Source organism: Penicillium citrinum, assembly GCF_028827155.1.
Source record: "Penicillium citrinum strain IBT 23319 chromosome Unknown utg000003l:1.0-4596430.0:1.0-4598250.0, whole genome shotgun sequence".
NCBI classification, from domain to species: domain Eukaryota; kingdom Fungi; phylum Ascomycota; class Eurotiomycetes; order Eurotiales; family Aspergillaceae; genus Penicillium; species Penicillium citrinum.
This window is the reverse complement of record NW_026622688.1, coordinates 391,600-417,279: the sequence shown is the minus strand read 5'-3', so window position 1 is coordinate 417,279 and position 25,680 is coordinate 391,600. Positions and strand designations below refer to the sequence as shown.

Here is a 25,680-nt window from a genome sequence, read left to right as displayed (position 1 = left end):
ACATAGTTAGATTGATATCCTATAATGATAGATTTGAGTTTGATTGTTATCCTTGACTGGATTGATATGTTGTTTGACTATCCCTAAGAATTGTGGATAGGTATCCAAAACTCTATATACTATGTGATGTTTTCTATGGAAGTATGAATCTGGAACTGAGATGTTCAAACAGATTGAAAACTACATTCTGTATATTGATAAACCAATTGTAGTGGTTTGTTAGACCAGTCGAATTCAAATAGCCTGCAAAAATTGCAGCTAGCTTCTGTCTCAGAGAATATAATTTTAACATGCGGTGCGTCCCAGGATGAGTAAGACTGGATTGATATTGCTCATAGTCAAGATTGACCTGTTGGTATTCACACATCTAATCTGGTATATGGACAAGAAAATCCATTGGAATAGATTTCAGAAAAGGAAACTCTTCGGTCAAAAGCCGTGCCAGTACAAGAGATATGCCCTCTCTACTGCCAGGGGTGCGGTGGATATCCTGCGAACAGAGAGTCAAGGATTGTAATGTCCTAGGCGAAACGTCTTATAGCCATAGAGACGCTAATCGTAGATTGCCAATTTCGCTGACAAGCATTTTAAGAGCCATATAAAATAGGAAAGCTGAGTAGGATTCTATTCGTGACTTCTCGGTGAATCCAAGCTCAAGACCTGGAAATTTCCATTGTCTCAAGAGTGTCACTATGGCTGCACAGGGATTTACAGAGTTTGAGAGTTGGATCTTGGAGAGTCTGTTCGTCGGCATCCATATATCTTCGAGCTTTTCATGTATTTCAATGCAAAACGAAAAGGCCCGTTAGTGGACCTGCTCTGGTGACTAGGGCCTGAGATTATGTATAATCATACAAGACTCTTATAATCGTTCAATACCAATATATACTCCTAGAAGATGGAAGGAGAAAAAAAAAACTGGCGTTCCGAAAAAATAGGCAGAGATGCAAGACAACGGGGATGGGAGAATGCTTTATACACTTGCAAACGACAAACGACCCGTCATTTTTCGTTAGTAGTGGACTACTAGTTTGTTAGTAGTACTAACAAAGGCTCTTCAAAGTTATCTCCAGGCTATACAATATATATCGAAAAAAATTGTTTGATACCTTGGCTAACCATAGTTCTACGTTGACATTGCGCTCATTTAGTTGCACGCGATCACGATTCGCCTGGATTGAACGAATAGGAAACATGTCGTATGCAAGGGTTTAGGGATGCTGATCCACAGGAACCACCGTTGGGGAATAGTATGTCTTAATTAACACAGTATGTTGCAAGATTCAGGTCACTTGAATACGATGTTGATAGTAGGCTACCATAGGTTTCTAATTAGCATCGACGCGAATCTCCTTATTCGCGCCGGTTTCCTTCCGAAGATCATCCATACGCTTGCCTTTCTCCTGCTGCTCCAGGGCCTCGGCAAGAATCTCAGGATACCATCGTCGTCCTACTTCAGGATGACTAGTAAGGGTACTTGTGAAGGCAGAAACACCATATGGGCCTTTGAAGATTTCGTCGAGGAATGTCTCTGCATCGGACTTAACGTCTCTCTGACGGAGAGACAGAATGTGAGCTGGCATGTCCAGGGACATATCTTCGCGTCTCAGATCAAGATGCAGCGTTTGAAAGAATGGAAAGCTTAGACGTGTTCCAAGCGGAGACCCGTCCGGGGCTATGTACTGGCTCGGCGAGAGGTTAACACGGTGGGTGGTTGCGACACAGACACCTTCCGTAAGGGCCTCCAAGCCACGGCCAATGTTGATGACAAGTGTATTCGGGATTGGAGGAGCAGAAATCCATGCTCCAGACTTGTTCTGGACTTCAAGGCTGGAAAGATGGCCAGTGCCCTGAAGAAGATATGTCAAGAAGCTAGCGTCCTTGTGGGGACCAACTCCCTGGAAATTTGTGTCTTCGGATGCTGAGGACGATGATCCGGGGTTGGGATAAGCGGCAGACTTCAGAAGGCCCAAAGGAGGGTCATTAAACAACCTGGAAAGGACCTTTGGACTGAGGTCGAGTGCTTCGGCGACCAAGCTTGTAAACTCATCCGCCAGCCCCTGCATAGACGCGATGTAAGCCTCGAATACAGGCTGCATATCCGGGACTGTTGATTCAGGAAGCCACTACAGAGTAGAAATTAGCTTTATCGTCAGAACCTGAATCTCGAATTGCTCTTACCTGGTTTGGTCCATGAAAATTGCTGTAATACGGCATATCTGGGCCTGGAGCTGACAGCTTAGGTCCCGCCTATACCTTGTTTTAGCGTCGAATCGCCTCCTGATTTTGGACTGGGGAAGAGTACAATAAACGTTTCACGTCTGTCGACTGTCGTGGCTGTCCGTTCAACTCCTAGGGCAGTCCATCCACGAATATATTTACTATTAACCATTTGCACATTTTCTTTCACGTCAGTGGGAAGACCGAAGAAAGCGCCGGCCTTCTCCACTAGCTTATCCTGCAATCCATCTGGGATAGGTGGATTCTTTAAATACAAGAAGCCCACGTTCACAAGAGCATCTCTCAAAGCTAAAAGAAACGACGGCTTTGTGTCAGGAGAGTGTGCCTCTTGAAGATCAAGAATAGGTAGAGATGTGAAGTCTACCGCCATTTTGGTTGGTTGAGAAAAGTTCAAAGTTTTGATGTGTGTTTCAGCCCGGACAGTTCGACTTGGAATAATGCTAGACCAGAGGATTGTACAGACTTCAAGTATAGGAAATGGATTTCTTCGCCTTTTCTATATTTTTAGTTAACCATAGCCTGGACCATAGACTTGATTCTAATCGTACGTGTCAAATAGACGTACATAGATCACCATTACATAAAAACCTGAAAGGGATACATCGCATTAAAAAGCAGGGACGACTCATTTCTTTTGGCTAAGCTGAAAAGGAGATAATTGATTTGATTTGGTAAAGGGCACGTCAAGTGGAGCACGCGCCATACCATGGCAGTACCAAGATACATAGTCTAGGCGGGACCAAGGAATATCATATGTACATAGTACATACATGCCCTTTGCGACAAGTTGAAGCCTTCAATTAATCGAACGGAGATAAAGTTCTTGATTTCTCGAAGTAACTACGCACGCCAAGTCGGAAGAATAATGATACAGTATGTGCCGTGAAAGGGGTATGTAGTTATATTAGTGTCTATGCTAACTTCCGCCGTCCAAATATACGACATTCAATGCTGAACCAGGAATTATTTGAAAACTTGAGTTTTGAATCCCCTTCACCTCAATTACTTAGCATCTTGCTCCTATCACAATTGAGTTTTTCAAAATAGTACATTGGATCAGGCTTGTTTTGTATCGGGTCAGCGGTGTGGACATATTCATCTTTGGGGCTAGTGAGTCTGTGTAACCAACATCTGTCAATTTATGCTTGTCTATTAGCCTCTTGCATGGAGTTATGTAACACAACTCGCACTAAATCGAATAGTGTGTACTCCGTACATTGCATTCAGCTCTGCAAAATGTGATCAGTACGATTCTTCTCTTACTAATGCTAGGGACCACTCATTCCCATTTGATGGTTAATTTATGCACTAAAAAGGAATAGTATTGCGTGTAACGCATGAGCCGAGAAAATGACTTCTTCAACAAAGCAGTACTGAGCCTTCAACCGCTAGTTTGGATTATCGTTTGTCCCCATTACTGGTACTCAATGTACTCCGAGTATATTCGTAGGATGAACACATATAGGTCATGGCGGATTGAAAATAACAAATGCTCACCTTTCGTTACAATGAAACTGAGGTCAGTTCCATTTTTGAAGTTGATTTTGACGCAATTTGATGATATCAAAGAGTCTCCATGGAAATAGCTTGTGGATGTGGGAGATCATCAGTAATTAGGTCGATGATCCTTTGATCCTTCGGATCAGAGGAATCAACCCCAAGATATTCAAAATATCTCCCCCATTCAGGATATCTGATGAAGTATTTCATTGCCTTTTCATATGTCACAGAAATTTCTAGTCCCTCGTTCGAGCTAGAGGAAGAGGCATGGCGCGGATAAAGAACAATAATACAATTGCAGGGACAATCTCCAAGGACACGATAAGTGACTGGCCTTACGAATCCGATGTCAGCCACAGTTTTGTTCGTATTGCGAGTATCTGTTTGTAGAATTAACAACGGCAGACACGTTTCAACTCGGATTCCTAGCGCCGCCTTGTCACGAACCTTTGCAAATTTATTGAGCGACTCATCTAGCGCTTCTTACGAGGTACTATTGGTCAACTGTTGTATATAGTAAGCTAGCTTCCAGCGCGGCGATTCAGAAATCGCATCTACAACTGTTGAAGCGGCTGCCACGGATACATTCTCGTAAGGGCGGCGGAAATGCCATCTTGCTGAATTCGAGGGTCAACCTTTGGTTTATGCATTCATCGTCGCATGTCGATACCTTTGGGGCACCAGAGTGGTGCCAATAGATCGGGGATGAACATCAGAGCACGAATTCGACTGAGGGCGCACCACATGAAGGCAGATAGTGCATCATAAGTGGAAGAGCCATGAGCCATCGGGTGGTGATGCAAATATCTTTAGCTTTGTTGCTTGGATTTTTGGAAGGTTAAAAGAAGCATCTCGTCTCGTCCACCAGCTTGCTGAGGACTGCTTTGCATACTTCAATCAAGCAACTCTCCCTTCATGGGACCCTGCATGGCTTAACATACCACGCCTTATTAAGCCAGAAGTGCCCGAGGAACTGAATATCGATGTCCTTCCCATGCCAAATCGACAGCCTGCACGTATGTCAGCTGACACGAGACCATCACATCCCATCATCTCCATAGTGAGGATGAGCCATGCTGAAGACCCTCTCTCCTCGGCTGAGCTTTGTTTTTTATGCTGCCACCCCCATCAGGATGGGCTTCTGGCTTAGAGCCGAGTGTTACAGGAGATTTCAGAGTCGTACTGGTATGTCCACCTGAGAATCCGAGTAGGTTAAGGAAACCTGATGTGATTTTGTCATTGACAGACGGTTTCAATGAAGGCCCCGCCCGAGAGTTAAGGAAAGAAGCAATTGAAATTCTATGGACAGTTGCCAGGCGAAACCCTTGTATGAAGTATCCTATGAACTGCACTGCTGGGAATATCCAGTGCAACAAATTACCCAATAAGGGAATGGTGTTGACACTAAAGATTTTTTTCCCCATTCTTTTGAGTAGTATAATTGATTAAGTACGAAGAAATGATACTGGACTCTTATTCCGCACAAGCTTGTAATAGGAATCCGCTCTCGCTGATAGAGTCTTCACGCTCCACAACAAAACTCATAGATCCTGTATAATAGGCACTTCCCTGCACACGAACAATGACGCCGTGTCTTGTTGCGGCATTTTGACCCTCAATCGTTATACCGTCCTGGACTATTTCCGCGATGAAAGCCCCATTGTTATATTTGTTCGAAACAACCGAGTTATAAGCCCACGACTGTCCCTTAACTCTCAATTTCTTTGCATGGGCTAAAGCCATGCGTGCCGCGACACAAGATCCAGTTGGAGATCGATCGATTTCATCTTCTGCAAAAAAACAAAGACCGGTTTCTGCACCGTCTACGCCATCGGGTTTGAATCCATTCTCGTGATCCACAACCATGACCGAGTAGAGGAAAGATAATCTTTGATCCTCCGGATGTTGCAATGCTTGACAAACTTTGTCATCAGTTTCCAGGTGGCGTTTTAATTTCTTCACAGCGAATGTAGCAGCCTCAAGGCTGAAGTTACGCAAGCCAGTAGAGAATCCGAGTTGCTTTACATCAACCAAAGCGTAAAATGCTCCTCCATATGAGATGTCTACCTGGATAGACGTTCTCTCGCCTAGTTCAGGCCATCTCACTTCAGGTGGGATATTCACCTCCAAATTCGTAGCAGCGCAGTATGCGGGCGTGGAAAGAAACTTGACCGGACGAGAGGGATCAGATTTCTGGCCATCCGCAAGAGTGGGAACCGTCACGCGAACAAGACCACATGGTGCATGAATATTGACCTGAACTTCACGCGTTTCAAGGTGCGGCTTTAGCTCATTTCGTCGTGGAAATACGGTAAGATCGTGGGTGTCGACGAGGAATCGACCCAATGCAATAGTTGCATGGCCACACATAGTAGAAAATCCACCGTTGTGTGTGAAGAGAGTTCCGATATGGGCCTCGCCAGACTGAATGAGTTCGGTTTCGGGGATAATAATGGCGCCGTACATGTCGTAATGTCCTCGAGGCTCCCACATAAGTCGCTTTCGTATATTGTCATATTGGCTCTTTGCTTGATCTCGTTGCTCGAGCAGGGTGCCCTGTAGACGAGGAAAGCCGGAGTAGATGATGCGCGTCGGCTCTCCAGTGGTATGCATATCAATGCACTTGATTGCATCCTGCTCTTCGAGTTGTCGCACCACGTCCATAATGATTATATGACGGCGCGAGTATGTGAGTTGGCACTACAGTGTAATTGAAATTATCGATATAACTCAGGCTGCTCCGAAGATCTGAGGTTGTCTCTATGTTGTGAGAATCCAGCGCGAACCGAATTTGTTAAAAGAAAATCATTCCCCTCAATCAAAGTGGGCCTTGTCGGAACGAAAGGCGCATTGTCGGACGAGCCATCCGACGACCATGGGTTTTTGTATGTGCGATTTCGCTCATCTATGAAAACTATCATCAACAGATTGTGAGCAAAGACAAAACGAGAACTACCGTGCAAGGCCATTACTACTTTCGAATATGAGTTGAAACTGAATTTGATATTGTAGTGTACCAGTAGAATATTTGCCCTAAGCTGGCTTCTTGACCTCGGACTCGAGAGTTCTAGAAGATTGAAGAAGCATTGTTGAATATACATAGTGTGTAGGATATATAAACTTCTATCATAATTGATTTGAATGGATGTTCCTGGATGTTTCTGAATATCAATCTTTTTCTACTTCGATTTAGTTTCTGACCAGGTGCGAGTATAATGACTGGCAAATGAGTGATCAGTCAGGTCCAATTCTTCGCCCTAGATGTAGTGACTCTGTTATTCCAAGCTATGTTTAAAATTTCCTGATATGTCATGGTTTCACCTGAGAGGGTTCCTATCAGGTCAACTGAATCCTCAGCGGAGAATGGCAAGTGGATGATCTCTTTCTAACCATGTACTAATTGCGCTTAGCGGCGTGGAAGGTAACATTGTCATCCGAAGGGCGCCCTATAGATTGATGCGCCTTTTCATTACAGCCCGTACGTCTATAAACCTCCATATATTCCAGCTGGGGAACTGGAGGATATAAATTTGACCGAAATCCATATCAACCTCATTTCAATAAAAGACTTTTTCGGTTCGCTGATCTCGTTGCATCGTTTCATTCGTCGTGGGGAACTTTCTCCACTCATAAACCAAATTCATCGGAAATGACCGACAGTCTCAGGATCCTCCAATTTGGCATCGCCAAAATAGAGGATGCAGCAAACATCCAACAGTTGATACAAGCAGCATTTCGTGCTGAGGATAGCAGGGAGGGATGGACCGCTGACACGGCCATCAACCTTCGCTTCACAGTCGATATTGCATACATCGAACAAACAATCACAGACCCCGAGAGTGATTTCTTGGTAGCTTATAATGGAAACGGGGATATAGTAGGGACTGTTGGTGTCTCAAAGAGAGGTTCCGATCTTGCTCGCATCTTCATGCTGGCGGTGGACCAGCATCATCAACAAGGAGGGTCAGGCCGGCAAATTCTCACTTACGCGGAGGAATATTGCCAACGGACGTGGGGTATAACAAGGGTAGGACTAGATGCTTTGTCCTCGCGTCGACAGCTCATTTCGTGGTACGTGCGACGTGGCTATCGCGAGACTGGAGAGACAAAGCCATTCCCACGCGAGATATACAGCGACCTCGACATCCCGGAAGATCTTTGTTTTGTCCAATTCGAGAAACCAATCAACTCATTAGGTGCATAGAGTAGAATCCTTGAAACATCCTCGCCTTTTGGGGCTGATGTTTTCAAATTAAGGGGATTCGACCACATCACGCGGTGCGCACTGCAGAATTTCTCGGTTCAGTGGGTTTACATTCCAGATTTGGATTGTATCCAAAGAAGCATTCCACGACTGACGGGTGTCGGTTGAGTTGCCGAGCACGTCGGATTTGGTACCGCCAATGAAGAGATAGCGGGTTATCCGAGATGAAAGAAGAATGAAAGCAGGAAAAATACCCCAGACTTGCATTCAAGTGGAGTATCTTTATCGTCATGGTGATTATCGGTGCTGTGATCAGGATTTGTATGTGGAGCTCACAAGTCTATAGATGGACTGTCAGCCAAGTAGAAAGAAGCGAATATAATCCATTATCATATACGTTCGGCAGTAAAACCGTAGTGTTGGATCGGTGGGTTCGAATTCCTGATCTGGGTTATTGAATGCGCCAGATAGGGTTAACCTACCCAATCGGAATTTAGCCAGAGCGGGTTTGCGCATCTTAAATCTATATCGGGTTGTAGACCACATGAACACTCTGGCGGTCTTTGAATCAATGTATCATCTATAAAGAAGCCTTTACTTTCGCCAGCTATTGAGGTTATTAGGCCATCACGAAAATATCATCTGAAGATAAACCAGTATCTTTAATATTAATTCACCATGTCATCCATGCTTCACTATCTCGGCTTCGGCAAAGATGCCCCAACAACTACTCAAGAACCTGTCGATGACACTCCCATTCGAGCTCTCCCAGCATCATGGTACACCTCTCCAGAGATGTATGAGCTTGAACGCCGTGCCATCTTCTCGCGAAGATGGATTTTTCTCACGCACAGCTCGCGATTGAAGAATGTCGGAGATTGGCTTCGTTTTGAGATGGCTGGATATGACTTTATCGTTACTCGGGATCGCCAGGACAATATCAATGCTTTTCACAACGTCTGTCGCCACCGTGCCTACCCCGTGATCGAGAAGGAGGGATCGGGAAACGCGAAGATTTTGGCTTGTCGATACCACGGCTGGTCTTACGGGCTTAATGGAAAGCTTGCAAAGGCTACAGGGTTCAAGGAAGATCTGAAGAAAGAAGAGAATGGACTATTCCGAATCCATGTCAAGATTGATGTGAATGGCTTTATCTGGATAAATATGGATGCGAAGGAAACGCCTGAAGTCTCATGGGACGAGCATTTCGCGAATGTCGATAAACAGGAACGCTATAAAGCATATAACTTCGACAACTACGACCTTGACCATACCTATCAGTTGGATGGAGAATTCAATTGGAAGATTCTCGCCGATAATTTCAATGAATGCTACCATTGCCCAACAACGCATGCCGATATCCCGGATATTTTGAATTTGGAATCTTTTGATAGCGACCTGAAGGATGGTCATATTCAGCACCACTGTGAATCAACGCCTGAACAGAAAGCGGCCGGTCTATACACAGCCAGCACATACTATTTCCCTGCTACCGCAATGGTCGTTTCGTAAGTTGTTCAGATCTCCCCACAACAATAATTATTCTAACGATTCCTAGACCCCATTTCATCATGGTTCAGAAGTTTATGCCTAAAGGCCCCAAGGCCTCAGCTATGGCATATGAGATTTACCGAAACAGATACTCCTCCGACGAAGATTTCAAGCGCATCAGTGAGCTATATGAGCGTGTCATGAGAGAAGACAAGGTCCTTTGTCACAACGCGCAGAAGAATCTTGACCGTGGCGTCTTTATTAACGGTCAACTCCACCCAAAGTATGAGAAAGCACCTATTTTCTTCCAAAGTACCTGCCGAGACGTTGTCACCGAACACTTTGAGCGCGAGAAGGCCCAAGGACATGAAATTTGGCCTGCCAAGCAGAAAGTTCCTGGTAATGCACCTACCAGTGACAAAGATGAAATGATGTGCGCTGGTCTGGCTTGTGGACCACAGAAAGAGGTTTTGGCTTGGTAATTGTTTCGGCATTTCTGAGTCTCGAGAATAGCTTTTTGTATTTGCTCGATTCAGCGATGATTGATGATTTTCTCCGATATTCATAGATTGAGAGTGCCATAGTATCAGATCTTCATTTTTTAGTATTACAAGACTTTCATATTTAATGGGCCGTATAGAAATCAATAGCTACATTCTACTCGTTATTTGATCTCAATGATCAATGCCACTCAAACTATGGCTTTTGATTCGCGGGATTAACTTGACTGGTTTACCGTAGCGCCTTGAATTCAAGCTGTTTTCGATAAAGTAAATAGCTATCATAATCAATACTAGACAACGTCTACGAGCACTGAAGCTTAACCCCTGAAAGAATCACGAGCATCTCAATTCTTTAACTGTTCACTCGGAGGCTCCTCTGGATCAATCCCAACTAAGCAGTTCACAGGTTCCCCATTAGGACTGATATTAATCTGAGCTCCCTTTGGATCGCGCCACTGTCCAGCTAGCTTGATATAGCTATCCAGGGCATTAACCATAGACTTCCCCATGTCGATCGCTTGAGCTGCTCGGGTATGCGAATAATGAGTGAGCAGGCTTCGTGACGCGTTCGGTTCACCATTGGAAATCATCAGCCTAGCAGCCTTTTCGACCCATTCGATATCTTCTCGTGACTGGTCTTCAAATCCAATGAAGGTCCTTTTCACGAGAGGCAGATATTTCCGTGGAGTTGAGCACATATAGTAAAGAACTCGTTTGAATAAGCGACCCGCGAACAGGCTAGCTTCTTGTAGCTGGTAGTCTGGATTGAGGAATGTAGATTCCGCATCTTTGGTCAGGTAGCGGTGCTCTCCGAGCTCTGGAGGGATAGACTCTGCTCCGAGCCACCAGGGAATGAATGGAGCTGCGACAGAGCTTGTCGGGGCAATCCAGATGCGATACATATCAGAATCAATGTCGGCTTGTAGACTGACTACTTGACCGTATCCCGCTTCATCGTTGGAGATTCGGGGATCGCGTACACGATCGATAAGGTCTTTCTCTGTGACAGGAGCCATTTCCATAGTCAGCTTTTCAAGGCGCTGAGGGGACATGTACTCGGCGTCACCTCCGGCAGGGGTCTCTTGTCCTGGTTGAAGCCCATAAACCTTTTTGATATTGAAAGGCTCGCCGGAAGTAAAATTCCACCAGCCTTGCTCAATGGAGAACGACACAATATTGTCTGATCCCATATAATTTGGATTTTGTTTGAAGTCGGTAGGAAATTCATGGATGTATCCAGGGAAGGAAACGCGAACATCATTTGGTCCTAGTCTCTCTGCAGCCCAGAGTCCCTTTCCACCTGCGAATTCCCAAACAATCCAACCTTCATCTTTATCAGCGATGAGATGTGTATTTCCACCGTAATCCGAGTAACCATATTTTCTGATAAGATCTCCTATGATCTCAACACCCTCTCGAGCAGAACTAGCGCGTTCCATGACCAGTCTGGCGAGATCACTATACGATGGTCCTTTCTGGGGTTTCGGAGTCATATCTAGAAGTTCTGCACGACCAGGTGCCCATACATCACGCACAGCGACACCCTTCTCATTCACCCCGCCATTCGAGATGGGGGAGGGAAGCCAAGATAGTCACTGTAATCCATACTGATATATCGAAATGTATGCTGAACCTGGGGGATATTGGTCAACTTCCCGGGTACAACGGCAGCGGATGTCACTCCAACAGTGACGGTTTCATTCAACGCGTGGTCTGCAGCAGGGTATATCTTCAACCAGTGACTTGAGACCTCTTCGCCAGTTCCTCCAACCAGAACAGCACCAGACGCTGTGAGGTTGGATCCCACGTAGAAAGAGTAACTAGCGGTGGCGGACACACTGCATAGTGCATTTATGGTATTGAGGATCGTGGTATATCTGGTCATGATGGATAGAATAACTTCAAAATACCAGCAAGCGGGCAAATGACAGAAGCAAGTACCTAGAGATAGTAGCTGGTGTTATTTAAATGATAACCTTAACGGGCATGGAGATTGACACGGCTATACCCTCCAAAGAAAGTACTGTAATTCGCCGCTGGCAATTGAATAGCCTCAATATTCAGAACCGGAGTAGTTGCTAACATTGACAATCGCTTCTGATATAAGAAGGGCCTGCCGAAGATTTTGAGGTAGGGTTTGATCCGATCAACATCAAACGCAGATGCCTCCTGAGAACAATATTAGGAGCCCGAATACGTCGGAACCTTGCTAATCATGCCCGTATCTTACCTTGTTATACAGTTCAAAAAGAGCCACGATATTTTCTCTGTACATCTTTGGTCGTCTTCCGACTGGACTTTCCTGAAATGGGAAATGCTAAGATATCCAGAAAAACTGACAGGTCCACATAAGCTTTGATATTAATCAATTTAAATGTTTAAGATCGCCAAGAGAAACTAATCAGATGGATGACCGAGCACATCCGAGATCAATCCCGAAATGGAATTTTATACATCGGAGTGAACCGCTATGAAAGAGTTACTTCTGGAAATCTCATAACTTGCAATCTGACTGTGATTGCAATTTTGAGGCTGTATTATAGCAGCTCACCAGATGAATGGAGGTGGAATTAGCTTGTTGATAAACGTATCCATAGAAAAAGCCGGGTTTGAGACATCAGAACTTTGATGGACCCTTATTGTTTATACAATCTTATGATTAGATTCACATTGAACCAAGCGGTATTAACCTTCATTTATGGGCAATAAGGCAAGATATTGCGAGTAAGCGAGCAACAATTGCAATTGTCTAGAATAAAGTCTCCAGTCAAGATCCATGCAATCCCGAAACCCTCTCAAGGCCCAACTCCAGACACCGGGTATTCTTAAATCCAGAAACAAAAACATCCACACCCAATGCAGGATAGAAAAGAGAAAATACGCGGATAAAATGCAATAGGTAAATAGCTTATAAGTTCATGTCATCGTCACATCCAAGGCTGGGGTATTCGCAGCAGATGGGTCTAGCGGGGCATCGACCATTTCTTTGTCCTCATTTTCTTGCAGACTGTCAGCTGCGCCGTTGACCAAAGGAGTGGAATTCGACTTTGAATTATCTTCGTCCACTTCCTCCCACAAGCGTATAGTCAGGTCGAGGCCACAGCTCACCATGAGGCGTTTGCCATTCAACTTGCCCGTATGCACACAGAGCACCGTTTCAGTGTGTCCCTTGATGCGCTGCAGAATATTCTTGCTCACGATATCCCAACAGAGGATATCGCCGTCTTCACTCCCGCTCACAGCGAAGCAAGGAGGAGGGGAGTATTTCACATCAGGAGATCCGTATAAACCGAAACAGCCAGACAGACTGTACTTGTTATTCACGTGTCCCTGGAAAGTCTTTACAACTCGACTCTCGACATAATTCCACATGCGAATGCATCCATCCAGAGTCCAGGCAAGAATGTATTTGCCATTGGGTGAGAATTTCACACAGGTCGCGGGTGGATTGTCTTCGTGGACTAAGGTTCGCAAACACTGACCACTGTGCGTATCCCAGACACGAACCAATCCATCATGAGCGCAAGAGACGATCAAGGTACCATCGTGTACTACATCAATGCCAGCGACTGGGTCGGAGTGCGCAGGTAGAGAACGCATCACGCGGGCACGACGCACATCCCACATGAAAACAGCCTCGTCATAGGAGCCGCTGACAAGAATGTTGCCTTTGGGCGCAAATGCAATTTGGTAGACGTAGTTGTGGTGGCCGATGAAGGGTTTAGTGTGAGCTCGGCCCTAAAGATGACTACTAGTCAGTAAAATAATTCAAATGAAAAAAAGGCAAGCCGCGATCAACCCACCGTCTTCACATTCCAGAACCGAATTGTCTTGTCATCAGATCCAGAGGCAATCCATTGTCCGTCTGGACTCCACGCTAGTGTAGAGATACCGGCAAGATGGCCCTCAAATGTGTAGATAAGCTTTCCCGTCAGAGTATCCCAGACTTTGATAACAGCGTCGGAGCCTGCGATAGAGAAACATCAGCCCAGTGACTATTATGACAAAACATCAGCGATAACATACCACCACTGGCAATCATGCTGCAGTCCGGAGAAAATTGCACAGTCGAGATTCCCCGAAGATGCGCCTTAAGCACATACTTCTCTTTATAGTTCAAGGACTCGGGCTTCGATGGAGGTGGAGGCTCTACGGCGGCAGGTTGTACGGGGCTTGTAGATCGATCGGACATATCTTCACGGGTTGACCGGTGCTTCTCATCATCTCGTCCCAAGCGATCTTCCGAGAGGTCATCCGACTCGTTGGGGGACCGATCTTCATGCATTTGTTCACTCGGCGTTGGGCGATTAATAGGCGAGGGACTTCGGCGAGAACGTGAGCCACGCCAATACCCATCGTCACCGGCCCCTAGCTCATTCTGACTGTCAGACTCATCATAATCGCGTTTATTAGGACTTGCATGCTCCGAGGTGAAATCTCTCTGAGACCAGCTTGTTCGGCGGCGTTTGGCTTCGTGATCTGAACCGTGGGCTGATTCGTCTAAAGGAGATTCCACAACAGGCTCGGCGCGAGACTCTCGCCGACGGATTCTAGATTGCGCATCATCCATGAGGATTGGGAGAATTGGAGAACTGACGTCGTCGCAGACGCAAACGCGCGGAAGGGAAAACCCCAGGCGCGTTCAAAGGCGGTGAGAGGAACTGACTATGAAGGCGCCTCTCGTTGATATTCGCTATTTGTTGATGATATTTGCGATATAATTGATAATGGTAATATTCAATTCTGAAATGGTATAGAGAGGTATATAATTACTTAAATCAGAGTAAGGAACAAAGAAAGCCTAATTGACTTGGCTGAGGAAAAAACTGATGCTTGTTGATGATTATTGTAAACTAAAACAGCTACAGTAATACTATATACATAGACATGCCCACTAAAAAACGTGAATAAATTGAACAATGGTGAATTGCTAGGTTGAAGTGAGTCTACCTATTAGGTAATAAGCACAGGAGATAATTAGAAATCATCTTGAATATGACAAATTGGATTCCATATACTTCTCATAGGTATTATTATTCATCAATGGCGCTCTAAATGGTACCATCTTTGATACTTCCATATTCCGGAGTCGAATAGTTTCCAAAGCAACTCTCAGTGAAATTTGCCTTTGCAATATTCTTCTTCTGGGCCTTGATGAAAGCACCAATCTCACACCATCCATCATCACGCTGACCACACTCGGAAATACTTCGTCCAAGAGGAATTGTCCTTTGGTTCATCAACATATGAATATACGTCGTTTCAGATCCAGTTTTCTCATAGACAAAGTCACGAGAATCCCGGGAACGTTTCTTCAGTACAGGTCTTGGGGCCTTGATAACCTCTATGTTAAATCGACCTGCGAAAGGAACAATATGGCTGACTATCAGTTGACGATCTTCTGGCGGACCAGTTGTAGGTAGGAACTCAGAAAACTGCTTGAGTCCCATAGCAGTCAAGATTGAAAAGATGTTAGTATCATGGCTGAAGTCCAGATACAAGCTTTGATTCAAAGGAAATGTTGTCGGACTGCTGTCCAAGGTTTTGTTGATGGCTACAGAATCCCCATTTGGGTGAGGATAATGGTGCTGCAATCGTGCAATGAGCTCCTCGAGATATCCTATGCCAAGAGCTCGGCCTGTGGGAGATGCGAAGCCATTCCCTCCGTAGTAACTGAGGTCATTTGCGTACTCGAAGCCCAGCCATTCATCCCAAGTGAAAAGGGAGCAGAAGGGGCTAAATCCGAGCGCAACGGTCTCATAAGGACACAGGTTCTGCAAGTTGAATGTGTCAATTGCTGTCCAGTTGGGATTACCGGTCATTGATTGACGAAGGCGCTGTGTTGCACGCTCGAGGTATTTCTCCTGCCATTTAGCTGATGCGTCATCTCCTGCAGATGCTTTGCCATTTTTATGATTTGTGCACTCGTTGTCACTGGAAAGCGAATTGTTGAATCCGGGATGCTCTATAATGGCTTCTAGAGTGACATTTTCCTTCCAGTTTGGACCAAAGAATCCATTTAGGAAGTTCTCGGCTGATTGAAGCATTCTGACCTGAGTAGTTGTACGAGCGATGAGCGGTTTAGATGCATCATATAATCGGCCATAGTTGAACCAATTGAGGACCCCACTGTCGAAAAGCTGTTGACGCCCAAGAGCTGTCAGTTCCTCTTCGCCGAGTTGGTATGTCCAATCATTGAGGAAGGACAAGTCACCCGTGAAACGCGTCCCATTACTCAACAACTCGTTGATTCGATCAGGAACAGTCGCCACAGACGCATCTTGAGTTGGATATCGAGATCCATGACGATGAACCATATGCATTTGAGTGATATTACTACCAGGTGGGAGTGCATATTCGTCGACCCCGAATCCTGACGGATTAGGCATATATGGTCTTCTCTGATTTAGTTGTATGAAAGCCAACACCATCAAACTAGCTAAACTCACGATAGATTTCCCATATACTTGAATATTTCCGCTCCATTGGAAGTCCCGTCTACAGGGACATCAGTCGCCACTGGAGTATTAGGCACGTATGAATTATTGCCGAGCGATGGGAGAGTGGCTTGGGCAAGGAAGGGTGCTTGTCCGGCTTTTGTTGGACCTTTGCAATATCTGAATTTAGGCAGAATTCATTGACTTGTACTTCCAGAGGATAATCATACCAGCATATGGGCCGTAGCTTGTCTGGAAATAATCTGGGACTGAAGATGAAGGTGATGCTCTCGGCTTAACAATGGCCGCATCAGAAGTCACGGCAAGGCCGAGGAGCAAAAGCTGAGAATGGTAGTTCATGATGAGGCCAGCATTCACCAAGGTGATATTGTAGATGGAATGTTGCCAGCGAAAGAGATATTCCTCTTGAGAAAGGTAGATATGCGGGCGATCGTTGTAAAAGATTAATAAATGAATGCATGACCAGCCCCCGCAAAGATTCCGATGTTTAGCCGAATACTGCAAGCGAATGCTCAATGTCTTCCCCACGTTTCATTCGCATGAAACTCAGTTTTTGGCTAAGCTTCAAATAAGGCTTAGTTTCGCAATTCATGCGGGCAAATTCCGTTAATGACGTGGGAGGCAGGCTGGTGATAATTACCACTATGCTCAAAAACTACTATTTTCAATCTCATCCGATTCCACGGAGTATCTGATTGATCTGATCTCTGACTTTGAACAAAGAATTGCAAGCACAATGTCAATATGCTAAAGTCTTAGAATTGCCAATGGTTGGATGTCTATGGTACTATGGCTTCGTTTGATGACTCGGCAATTCCATCACGATGAGACAAATTGAGTATGAATTCTGATCAAAGTCGGACAATATGAGCGGGGCAAAAAATTCACCCTCTCTCCTCGGCAGACAATCACTGCATCCGAGCGTACACTAGATGACTGGTATCATACCATGTAACCATACTAGACCCATCTTCAATAAGTCCAGCCGAAGTGATAGGCGCAAGCCCCTTGCCGACCCCTCGTGGGGCCCCCGCAAACCCCAATTGCTCCAACCGCTTCTGGTATTCTGTCGCGTGTCCAACAAGAAGTAAGGGGGAAACCAGAGTATCAAACAATGAAAAATCAGGGTTTAATCCTCGAGGCTTCCAAGTAATCGTTCTATCATTCATTTCGGGCAAAGTATTATACTACAAGTAGTACTAGTAATATTTCCTGTGGGCTGGCACTCGGAAATGCTTCTCAGTGTAGCACTGCAGCAGTGTGACAACCCACGCTGGACTGAACAACCAAGTCCACCTATGTTAAAATACTTTTTTTTTTTTGAATCCATTTCCGATAAATTAAAAGCCCTGGATTGCACGTATAAATGACCAAGAAAAAGCAATCACAAACAAGCACCACTCTAAAGTGACCCATGTCACCCCATAATAATTCCTTTCCTTTCTGGAGAGAAACGTAGACTTGATAGAAACAATCAAGTAATACCAATTTCCGACTCGAGATGATTCGTAGTATGGTATCTCATCAATTTCTCGCCAATATCCCACTTCTAGATGGTCGAGGAGTGGTGATTCAATGATGCATCTTTAATACTTCGGGATCGGCGAAACTAACCTAAAGTGGAAAGTTTCGAAAGCAACTCCGCAATGATGGACAACTCCAACTGCAGCTCATCCCTCAACTCGTTTCGGCCCCAGCCAACATGGCCTCCTCAATTACCCCCAGTGAAGCTCCGTCGCATATTCGGATCTTTTCTCTCAATTGCTGGGGTCTGAAGTATCTGGCGAAATACCGCCATGAACGCCTTTCCGAGATCGGACGACAGCTCGCTCTGGCAAGTCCCCCGCCAGAAATTGTTGGCTTGCAAGAGTGTTGGACACAGCAAGACTACGAAAGTATTCATCAACAAACAAGGCATATATTACCTTATGCGAAATTCTATTTTGGAGGTATCTTCGGTGCAGGACTAGCTATCCTATCTCGATGGCCCATCGAAGAGAGCAGTATGTACGGTTACCCACTGAATGGCCGACCAACTGCTTTCTTTCGCGGGGACTGGTTTGTCGGTAAAGGTGTGGCCTGCGCGAGAATTCGATTTGGACCCGGAGTATCAGATGTCGCTGAAGTCTTTTGTACACACCTTCACGCCCCCTACGAACGAGAACCCCACGATTCCTACATCTGCCATCGCACAGCGCAAGCTTGGGAGATTTCCAAGCTTATGCGTGGTGCTGCTGAACGTGGACATCTAGTAATTGGTCTAGGAGACTTTAATATGCTTCCTTCCTCATTCGCACACCGTCTCATTACAGCTCAAAGTCCCGTCCGCGACGTATGGCGCGAATTACACCCAGACTCCTCCGTCGGCGCCGCAATCGATCAAGTCGAGCGGGCGAGAAATCGTCCCATCCCCACGGCCGAATATAATCTTCTCGAGAATGGCGCAACATGCGATGGTAAATTCAATACATGGCGCTGGTCAGAGGCTCTTCGGAAACAACTCGATAAAGGCCAAGATGTGACTGTGGACAAGGATGCGGAGGATCCACGAGCGAAACGTCTTGATTATATTTTCGTTGGAGATGGTGGTTATGCACCTGATTTCCCACCGTCGCGTTGGTCTATCGAGTCTGCAAAAGTAGGTATGACACAACGTCATCCTACGCTCCGCTGCTCGTTGAGCGACCATTTCGCCGTCGAGGCCGTCATCACTCGTATTGCTGATGGCGCCACTCAATCCACTCCAACACACCCTGCCTCCCCATCGCCCAACTCACCTTCTCTGGAAAGAACATCCTCAAAACAAGTCTTCCCTAATACCGCGCTCTCTCCAGACACTTATGACCATATTATTGATATGATCCATACTTACGTCCGACGAGAGCGTTCTCAACGACGGTGGCGATTGATTCATTTCATTGTTTCCGTTTTCGTCTCTATCGGATGTATGATTGGAGTGTGGTGGGTTGGAAGTCGCACATACATCGGATTCATCCTGATCCTAGTTAGCACTTTGAACTTTGGGGCTGGTATCCTTGATGGATTAATCGGTGGTCTCTTCATGTCGAGTGAGCTGCGTGCATTGAAGGAGTTTGAGTGGGAAGTGCGCAATGCGAAGAACTTGGTTCTTGCTGCGGAGGGAGGCAGCGCTGGAAAACAGCACAAAGATGATTAATTTTCTAGCTGTCCGTTGTCGTGTACCATTTGTATTTTTATAATTCTCTTTTATGATAGCTGGTTCTATCCGGATTGAAAATAATATGCGATGATCCCCTTCACTGACCAGAAAATAAGAGACTGCATCATACCAGTTTTGATTAGGTATAGATAATCTGTGTAGGCTGGTAGCTTGGAGTGTGCTCCTCTAGTGTATTGTGTGCAGTATAAATCATTTTATACTTGCACTAGTATTGGAATCCAGAGGCCACATGAGCGAAGAAGTAAATGGCCCCTTACTGGCAGTAGTATACTGTTAAGAATAATAAAATATAAAAGATTCAACTACCAGGCCCAACTACATACAAGAACTCACTTATACTATTCATAGTGATTCGGATCTATAATGATAAAATCCGCTGGTGGCAGAGTATCAGACTCATACTCATCCTCATCATAATAATCACTAGAAGACTGATCAGGATCCGAATCATTTCGACAAGCATAAACCTTCCTCACAATCATCGCATCCAATTTCGAAATCTTATACTTCTCCCGGATATTCCTAGGCGCAGGTCCCTTCCCCCTCTTCCTAGTCTATTCTTTCTTCAATTTATACAACATAATTGAATTCTTATCAAACCGCGGGACTTGAATCCTATCATCCTTCTTATACCTTCCCCTCAACAAATCCCGTCCTCCGTTTTTGGGCTCGTCGTGAATGACCTTCGTAGAGTTAAAATCCCATGGGAAATTCGGCGAGTACTGCTCATGTTCTGCCCCAACCCATGTGTCCGAATTCATGACGAATATGTCGTTTTCAAATATTTTCCTTACCTCTTGTTCGAGGTGGTATTTTCACCGTTGGCCTGATATTATCTTTCATGTCCAGTGCATTTGTGCCGATACAAGACCATGACTCGTCGGCATCAAGTTGAATGCGCTCGACACATTCATCGGGGTTTTTGTACCATTGAAAATTTAGGGGCTGGGACTTTATCTTCCCATTCTCGAGCAATTCGTTTTAGATTTTGGATTTCCTCGTAGTATATGCCGTAATCGTCTAGAAATCCGATTGAGATGCAGGTGGTTCCATCTCGATCTTGACGCTAGGCGGAGTTCAGCTTGACTAGCATTTCAGTGAAGTTATAGGCAAGTACTAGAAGAGTAAGTCTTGAATTACAGATCAAATGAGAACATTGAGTGTTTTCGTAGACCTGTCTACTGGTGTAGAGATTCGGTTTTATATCTATTGAATCTACTTAGCTTCAGGTAAGAGGACTGGCATCTTGACCCGAGCCATTCGACAATACGACTTGTCAATGACCCTTGGTCTTCCATGGATTGTCTCATATCCCTGTTCGTAGCTTGAACTGTATATCAAACATCTCACTTGCATAGGTACCAGTTATCGGGTGTCTGGCATGCAATTTTATGTCCATTGAGGATTTCATGCAGCTAGGTAACAGGCATGGATAACGACTTTAGACTTCTACACATACACAACTACATGGTGAACTCAGTGTAACATAGCACAAAAGAGTGTTGTGCATTCTCGGAGCTAAATCTGGTGTAGAACATAGACTAGCTAATTCTCATCATTCATCAAAGACACAAAACAGCAAAGAGCAAAGCATTTCAGAGTGAGAGAATTTACTCAGCACACTCACGCTTACGCTCGTCAAAGACACGCAGAGTCTCCTCTGCAGCCTTGACACCACTCATAGCCATAGCACCGAAGGTAGGGCCCATACGGTTGAAACCATCGATCTCAGACAATTCCATACCACCGATAATGAGACCCTTGGTGACCTCACGGGTGTTCTTGACGATGGCATCCTCAGCCAAGTTCATGTCCAAACCACGCATACCACCGAGTTTCTCGATAGCGTTCATGGAGACGAGACGCTTAGCACAGAAAGCACCGAAGGGACCGTCGTGGCCGGTGGTACTGATGATGATGGGTGCGTTGATGGTGTTGGGGTCCATGCAGGAGTGGTCATCGTGGTGAAGGGTGACCAGGGTCCAGTTGACGACGACACCAGCGAGACGGACATCGTTACCATCAGGACGGGTGATCAAATCCTCAACACAGGTGGCATTAAAGAGCTTGACGTTGGGGAAAGAAAGCACCTTGGACAGCAGGGTCGAGGTGAAAAGAGCGGCGTGCTTGACGACGACGAAGTTGGGGTTGTTAGGCTCCTCTTCGAAGGGAACGCCGAGTTCGGTCAGGAAAGCGTCTGCAGGACGACGCAGGACCATGGCAGAGAAGAGTTGACCACCCAACCAAGCACCACCACCTATTATTGAACAGTTAGAAACTATTGCACCCATTCATTCATGGAGCAATGTACTCACCAGGAGACACAGATGCCTCAAGGATAGCAATCTTCAGGTCAGGACGAGCCTTGGCGAGCACATAGGCACTGCTGAGACCACAGGAACCAGCACCGACGATAACGACGTCACTCTCGGCATAGTTGTCCAGATCCTGGAAGTAGCGACGAGTCATAGCACGAGAGACCTGACTCTCGCGGATCGGAGCGAACTTGAACTCATCCCACTTACCACCGAACTGATCGAGGAGCTTACTCTGGCCTTGGCCGGTCAGGGTGGTAGTGGCCGTCTCGGGGACGTTAACCTTGCCCTTGATGCCGGTGGGCACAGTGGTGGGCTCGAAGATAGCAGCTGGGGGAGACATTGTGGGAGATTTAGAGGGATCAAGTCGAAGAATTGACTTGGGCCTTTTGTTAGTTGAGTCTTCTAGTGGAAGAGGGACTTGGAAGGGGGGAGGCATGATCCTTTCGCTGGTATTATCCAGATCAAGTTTTCGCCGTATAATCTCAGGACGAACCTACATTGATGAAGAGAAACCTGGATATTCGATCCAGAGTATGAAATGAATACTCAGATTCCTCAACATCAATGCAGGAACGAACACCGGCCCACGCCCAGAAGTTACCTGGAATACCTTGATCCCTAAGAGATAATATCATGCCCAGCCAAAGCATGTTCATGGCTACCCCGATGGGGAGGGCTGAGTTACATGACAATTGGCTGAGAGATTGGTTAGTAAAGAACTAGAAGTAACGAGGAGAATAGTTACTTGTATAATAGTAGCTTGAAGCTTTGATTCGAGTTGGAACTGAAAGTGAAGTTGAAGAAAAGAAGAAGAACCGATGAGGGCACAGTCCAACTTTAAATGGGCGGATGTCCCCCACTTCGCCAACCTTCGACCACTTTTCAACCTTTGAAATCCTCCGAGTCTCCCCGGTGAACGCAGAGGGGTATGTTGATCTCCAATCATGACGTTTCCGATTCGTGCAACTTGACATCTGGGTTTACATGGTCGTAAGTGACACGGTTGGGGTATCCAAAATGGGCAATCGGTCAATCATCCCATCTTCAGAGACGATAAAATGAGTCACAAAGCTAGACAACTTTTTAACTCTAGTCAAGAGAAGAATACTAGGGATTCATGATCCGTACAATTCGAACTACTCCAGCTCTTTCTCATCTACAAAGTACAATAAAGCTCGGTTTGCCTCGGGGAGCTCCAGCTCCACCAGACCCTCCACGGACCTCAGTTCTCCGGTCTTCCCCTCGACGCTTAACCATTCGCCAATTACGAAGGGTTGTGGACTCAAAATACACAATGATGATTCACGAAAATGTAAGAGCATGCGTGGTGCCTCAATATGCTCATTGGTATGCACTACAACAGTACAGTACGATATGTACAGTATTCATCGCTCGAAAAAGAACTGAACACCCAAGGTCTGACATCATACCCGATCATTATAGCAAGAAATTGTAACATGCACATCTGCAAAGTCGAAGACCCGGCATTACCAAGCATGGAAAAGCGTTATAAAACGTACCTGAAGCTTGCACCGTAATTATCTTCTGACAGTCCGGCTTCGGGCTTGTTCAGATCCGCCTCTACCTTCGGGCCATACTTTTTGTCCAACTGGCGATTCTCCCATACCAGTAATGTGCGAAGGCAGAGCGCAAGTATAGTAGTAAAGAACATGAATGCGGCACAAATAGACATTCCTTTGGTAAAACGAGGAGCTTGAGTATCAGGAAACACATTGGTGCCCAGGAAGGGACCACATTGGCCGATGATATTCAGTAGAATGATACCGCCACCACGACGTGTATCGGATCCCTGGTTATCTGCATAGAGTTAGCGGGGTAACGAAGTAAAGACGAGTACTGTAAGAAAATATCAAGATCAACTTACTCAAAACCCACGGCAGAATATTGGCGATTGATGGAAAGATCCCACAGGCAGCCAGAAAGACTCCGAAATATCGAACGCCCACAGAACTGCACGCCACGAGGAGAATGTAGCCTACTCCACCGATCATCGAAAGGAATGCGATCATCAATCCACGTTGCTGAATTCGATCCGCCACCCAGGTAGTCCCGATCGTTGCCAAAAACGAGGCGAAGAATGGTGGTGCAGTAAGTCCTTGTGCGTTTACAGCTGTAAAGCCCATTTCTTTCAGGATAGTCGGCAAAAACACAGGCAGCGAAGAGAAGCTGACATTGCAGCTGAAGTACATGAACTAGACAAAATAATCAGCGGATCGGGGAATTTTATTTTCAGACCGGTTCTGTATTTTGGAAATAGATCAATACTTACTGCTGTGAACCAAGCCTTCGCATCAAGCAAAGTCATGGCTAATTCCTTCCATTGTACTTTCCCCTCTCGATCCGCTTCACCCGCTTGTTGTAATCCACGAGCACGAGCAACATCTTTCTCTTCATCAGTCAAGAATCTCGCCGAGGCTGGTGAATCCGGAACGAAGAACCAAGCTAAAAGCGCAGCAGCGCAAACTGGTAAACCCTCGACTAAGAATAAAAGTCGCCAATTCGCAAGCGCAGCATGGCCCGATGTAATACCGTATGCGAGAGCACCGGCGAAAGTATTGGCCAGAGGTGCAGCTGATAAGAACAAACCACATCGCAGACCGAGTTCATGTCGTCGGTAGAAAAATGATAGTAGATAGGGTACACCTGGACCGAAGCCAGCTTCGAATGCACCCATTAGAAATCGTAAAGCCATCATACCTTGCCAATTTTTAGTAGCTGCTTGGCATGTTGATACGAGGCCCCTAGATGAATGAATCGACAAATTAGACCATTGTTCGCTGTACATAGTACTATGTAAGGAGCTTATTCATGGCAGAGAACATACCAGGAGAACACGACAAAGGCGGCCCATCGATGTGGCTTGACGATCTTCCACATCAAAGCTTGAAATTCAAAGACAGTGTATGAGATGTAGAAGATTGTGAGTAGCCATGAATATTGCTGACTATCCAAATTGAGGTCCTCCTCCATCCCAGCAATTTTTGCATTTCTTCAAAAATGTTAGTGTTTTTATTTCACGATTGAACTTTTGCGACTATTGACGAACCCGATATTACTTCGATCAAGGAAAGCGAGTAAATCTAGACGAGAGACAAAAATTAGATGGATTCTGTCAAAGGGACGAAACAATGTCTGTTCCTTTATTCCCTCGCGCAGACTTACAGAAAAACCCCATCAATGTCGGTACCCGCCAATCAAGCTTCCTCAACACTCTCTTCTCTAATTCGGGATCAATTACTGCCGGCGCAATCACCGGCTGATGAGGTTGAACCGGTCCCGTCTCCTCATGAGATGGTATTCGTTTCTCCAGATCTGGATCTGGCGGCGCGCTTTGAATCTCATCCTCAGGTACTTCCTCCTTCCCAAAGAATCCCATAGCGACTGGTACTATTCACACAAGATGGATCGAAACGAATCTGCGAGACGCGGGGAGCGTAAAAGTCAAAAGGGGAAATGAATTGGATCTGAGCCCCGGGGAAATGAACCGGGGGAGGGGCAGCACCAATTCTTATGGAACACAATATTGATCGACATGGCTCATTTTCATTCGGAAACTGGCCGGTTCGGTGTAATTGCCGGTGTGATCACTCCAATCCCTTGGTTGATTGGTGTTACTCTGTGATATTCACCCCCACGATGGGTCTCTAGGTGGGCCTTGGTCTTTTGGGGATGGCAAATTTAGTGGGGTCAGCCAATCTTCTTGTTTCTTTTGTGCGGAGAATTCGATGCGTCGAAGCTTGAGTGG

General features: G+C 45.7%; 13 protein-coding genes across 13 annotated transcripts; 3 read left to right on the top strand and 10 right to left on the bottom strand.

Annotated features, from left to right (window-relative positions):
- Positions 1–1,328: 1,328 nt before the first annotated feature.
- N7469_003430 (isopenicillin N synthase family dioxygenase) lies at positions 1,329–2,611 on the bottom strand (the record flags this gene model as incomplete). The annotated part of the gene is made up of 3 exons (XM_056642350.1): positions 1,329–2,126; positions 2,182–2,250; positions 2,306–2,611. The coding sequence occupies 3 exons, from the start codon at positions 2,609–2,611 to the stop codon at positions 1,329–1,331; spliced, it is 1,173 nt and encodes a 390-aa protein (XP_056501762.1).
- Positions 2,612–3,804: 1,193 nt separating this feature from the next.
- Positions 3,805–4,529, bottom strand: N7469_003429 (uncharacterized protein; the record flags this gene model as incomplete). Its single annotated transcript, XM_056642349.1, is given in 3 exon segments — positions 3,805–4,220; positions 4,236–4,358; positions 4,412–4,529. The coding sequence occupies 3 exon segments, from the start codon at positions 4,527–4,529 to the stop codon at positions 3,805–3,807; spliced, it is 657 nt and encodes a 218-aa protein (XP_056501761.1).
- Positions 4,530–5,214: 685 nt separating this feature from the next.
- On the bottom strand, positions 5,215–6,405 carry N7469_003428 (putative proline racemase; the record flags this gene model as incomplete). Its single annotated transcript, XM_056642348.1, has 1 exon — positions 5,215–6,405. The coding sequence occupies one exon, from the start codon at positions 6,403–6,405 to the stop codon at positions 5,215–5,217; it is 1,191 nt and encodes a 396-aa protein (XP_056501760.1).
- A 985-nt stretch (positions 6,406–7,390) lies between these two features.
- N7469_003427 (acyl-CoA N-acyltransferase) lies at positions 7,391–7,945 on the top strand (the record flags this gene model as incomplete). The annotated part of the gene is made up of 1 exon (XM_056642347.1): positions 7,391–7,945. One exon carries the CDS (start codon positions 7,391–7,393, stop codon positions 7,943–7,945), a length of 555 nt encoding a protein of 184 aa, XP_056501759.1.
- A 678-nt stretch (positions 7,946–8,623) lies between these two features.
- Positions 8,624–9,918, top strand: N7469_003426 (aromatic ring-hydroxylating oxygenase subunit alpha; the record flags this gene model as incomplete). The annotated part of the gene is made up of 2 exons (XM_056642346.1): positions 8,624–9,453; positions 9,504–9,918. 2 exons carry the CDS (start codon positions 8,624–8,626, stop codon positions 9,916–9,918), a joined length of 1,245 nt encoding a protein of 414 aa, XP_056501758.1.
- Positions 9,919–10,283: 365 nt separating this feature from the next.
- On the bottom strand, positions 10,284–11,432 carry N7469_003425 (peptidase family C69-domain-containing protein; the record flags this gene model as incomplete). Its single annotated transcript, XM_056642345.1, has 1 exon — positions 10,284–11,432. The coding sequence occupies one exon, from the start codon at positions 11,430–11,432 to the stop codon at positions 10,284–10,286; it is 1,149 nt and encodes a 382-aa protein (XP_056501757.1).
- Positions 11,433–11,491: 59 nt separating this feature from the next.
- Positions 11,492–11,824, bottom strand: N7469_003424 (dipeptidase domain containing protein; the record flags this gene model as incomplete). Its single annotated transcript, XM_056642344.1, has 1 exon — positions 11,492–11,824. The coding sequence occupies one exon, from the start codon at positions 11,822–11,824 to the stop codon at positions 11,492–11,494; it is 333 nt and encodes a 110-aa protein (XP_056501756.1).
- A 1,031-nt stretch (positions 11,825–12,855) lies between these two features.
- On the bottom strand, positions 12,856–14,509 carry N7469_003423 (WD40 repeat domain-containing protein; the record flags this gene model as incomplete). The annotated part of the gene is made up of 3 exons (XM_056642343.1): positions 12,856–13,677; positions 13,743–13,906; positions 13,966–14,509. The coding sequence occupies 3 exons, from the start codon at positions 14,507–14,509 to the stop codon at positions 12,856–12,858; spliced, it is 1,530 nt and encodes a 509-aa protein (XP_056501755.1).
- Positions 14,510–14,990: 481 nt separating this feature from the next.
- On the bottom strand, positions 14,991–16,736 carry N7469_003422 (histidine phosphatase family protein; the record flags this gene model as incomplete). The annotated part of the gene is made up of 3 exons (XM_056642342.1): positions 14,991–16,335; positions 16,389–16,545; positions 16,607–16,736. 3 exons carry the CDS (start codon positions 16,734–16,736, stop codon positions 14,991–14,993), a joined length of 1,632 nt encoding a protein of 543 aa, XP_056501754.1.
- Positions 16,737–18,099: 1,363 nt separating this feature from the next.
- Positions 18,100–19,572, top strand: N7469_003421 (inositol phosphosphingolipid phospholipase; the record flags this gene model as incomplete). Its single annotated transcript, XM_056642341.1, has 1 exon — positions 18,100–19,572. The coding sequence occupies one exon, from the start codon at positions 18,100–18,102 to the stop codon at positions 19,570–19,572; it is 1,473 nt and encodes a 490-aa protein (XP_056501753.1).
- Positions 19,573–19,934: 362 nt separating this feature from the next.
- Positions 19,935–20,357, bottom strand: N7469_003420 (uncharacterized protein; the record flags this gene model as incomplete). Its single annotated transcript, XM_056642340.1, has 2 exons — positions 19,935–20,145; positions 20,197–20,357. 2 exons carry the CDS (start codon positions 20,355–20,357, stop codon positions 19,935–19,937), a joined length of 372 nt encoding a protein of 123 aa, XP_056501752.1.
- An 849-nt stretch (positions 20,358–21,206) lies between these two features.
- Positions 21,207–22,254, bottom strand: thiA (thiamine thiazole synthase; the record flags this gene model as incomplete). Its single annotated transcript, XM_056642339.1, has 2 exons — positions 21,207–21,853; positions 21,912–22,254. 2 exons carry the CDS (start codon positions 22,252–22,254, stop codon positions 21,207–21,209), a joined length of 990 nt encoding a protein of 329 aa, XP_056501751.1.
- Positions 22,255–23,050: 796 nt separating this feature from the next.
- N7469_003418 (putative MFS transporter) lies at positions 23,051–25,311 on the bottom strand (the record flags this gene model as incomplete). Its single annotated transcript, XM_056642338.1, has 7 exons — positions 23,051–23,162; positions 23,435–23,732; positions 23,800–24,127; positions 24,205–24,676; positions 24,760–24,924; positions 24,982–25,015; positions 25,098–25,311. The coding sequence occupies 7 exons, from the start codon at positions 25,309–25,311 to the stop codon at positions 23,051–23,053; spliced, it is 1,623 nt and encodes a 540-aa protein (XP_056501750.1).
- Between the last annotated feature and the right edge of the window lie 369 nt (positions 25,312–25,680).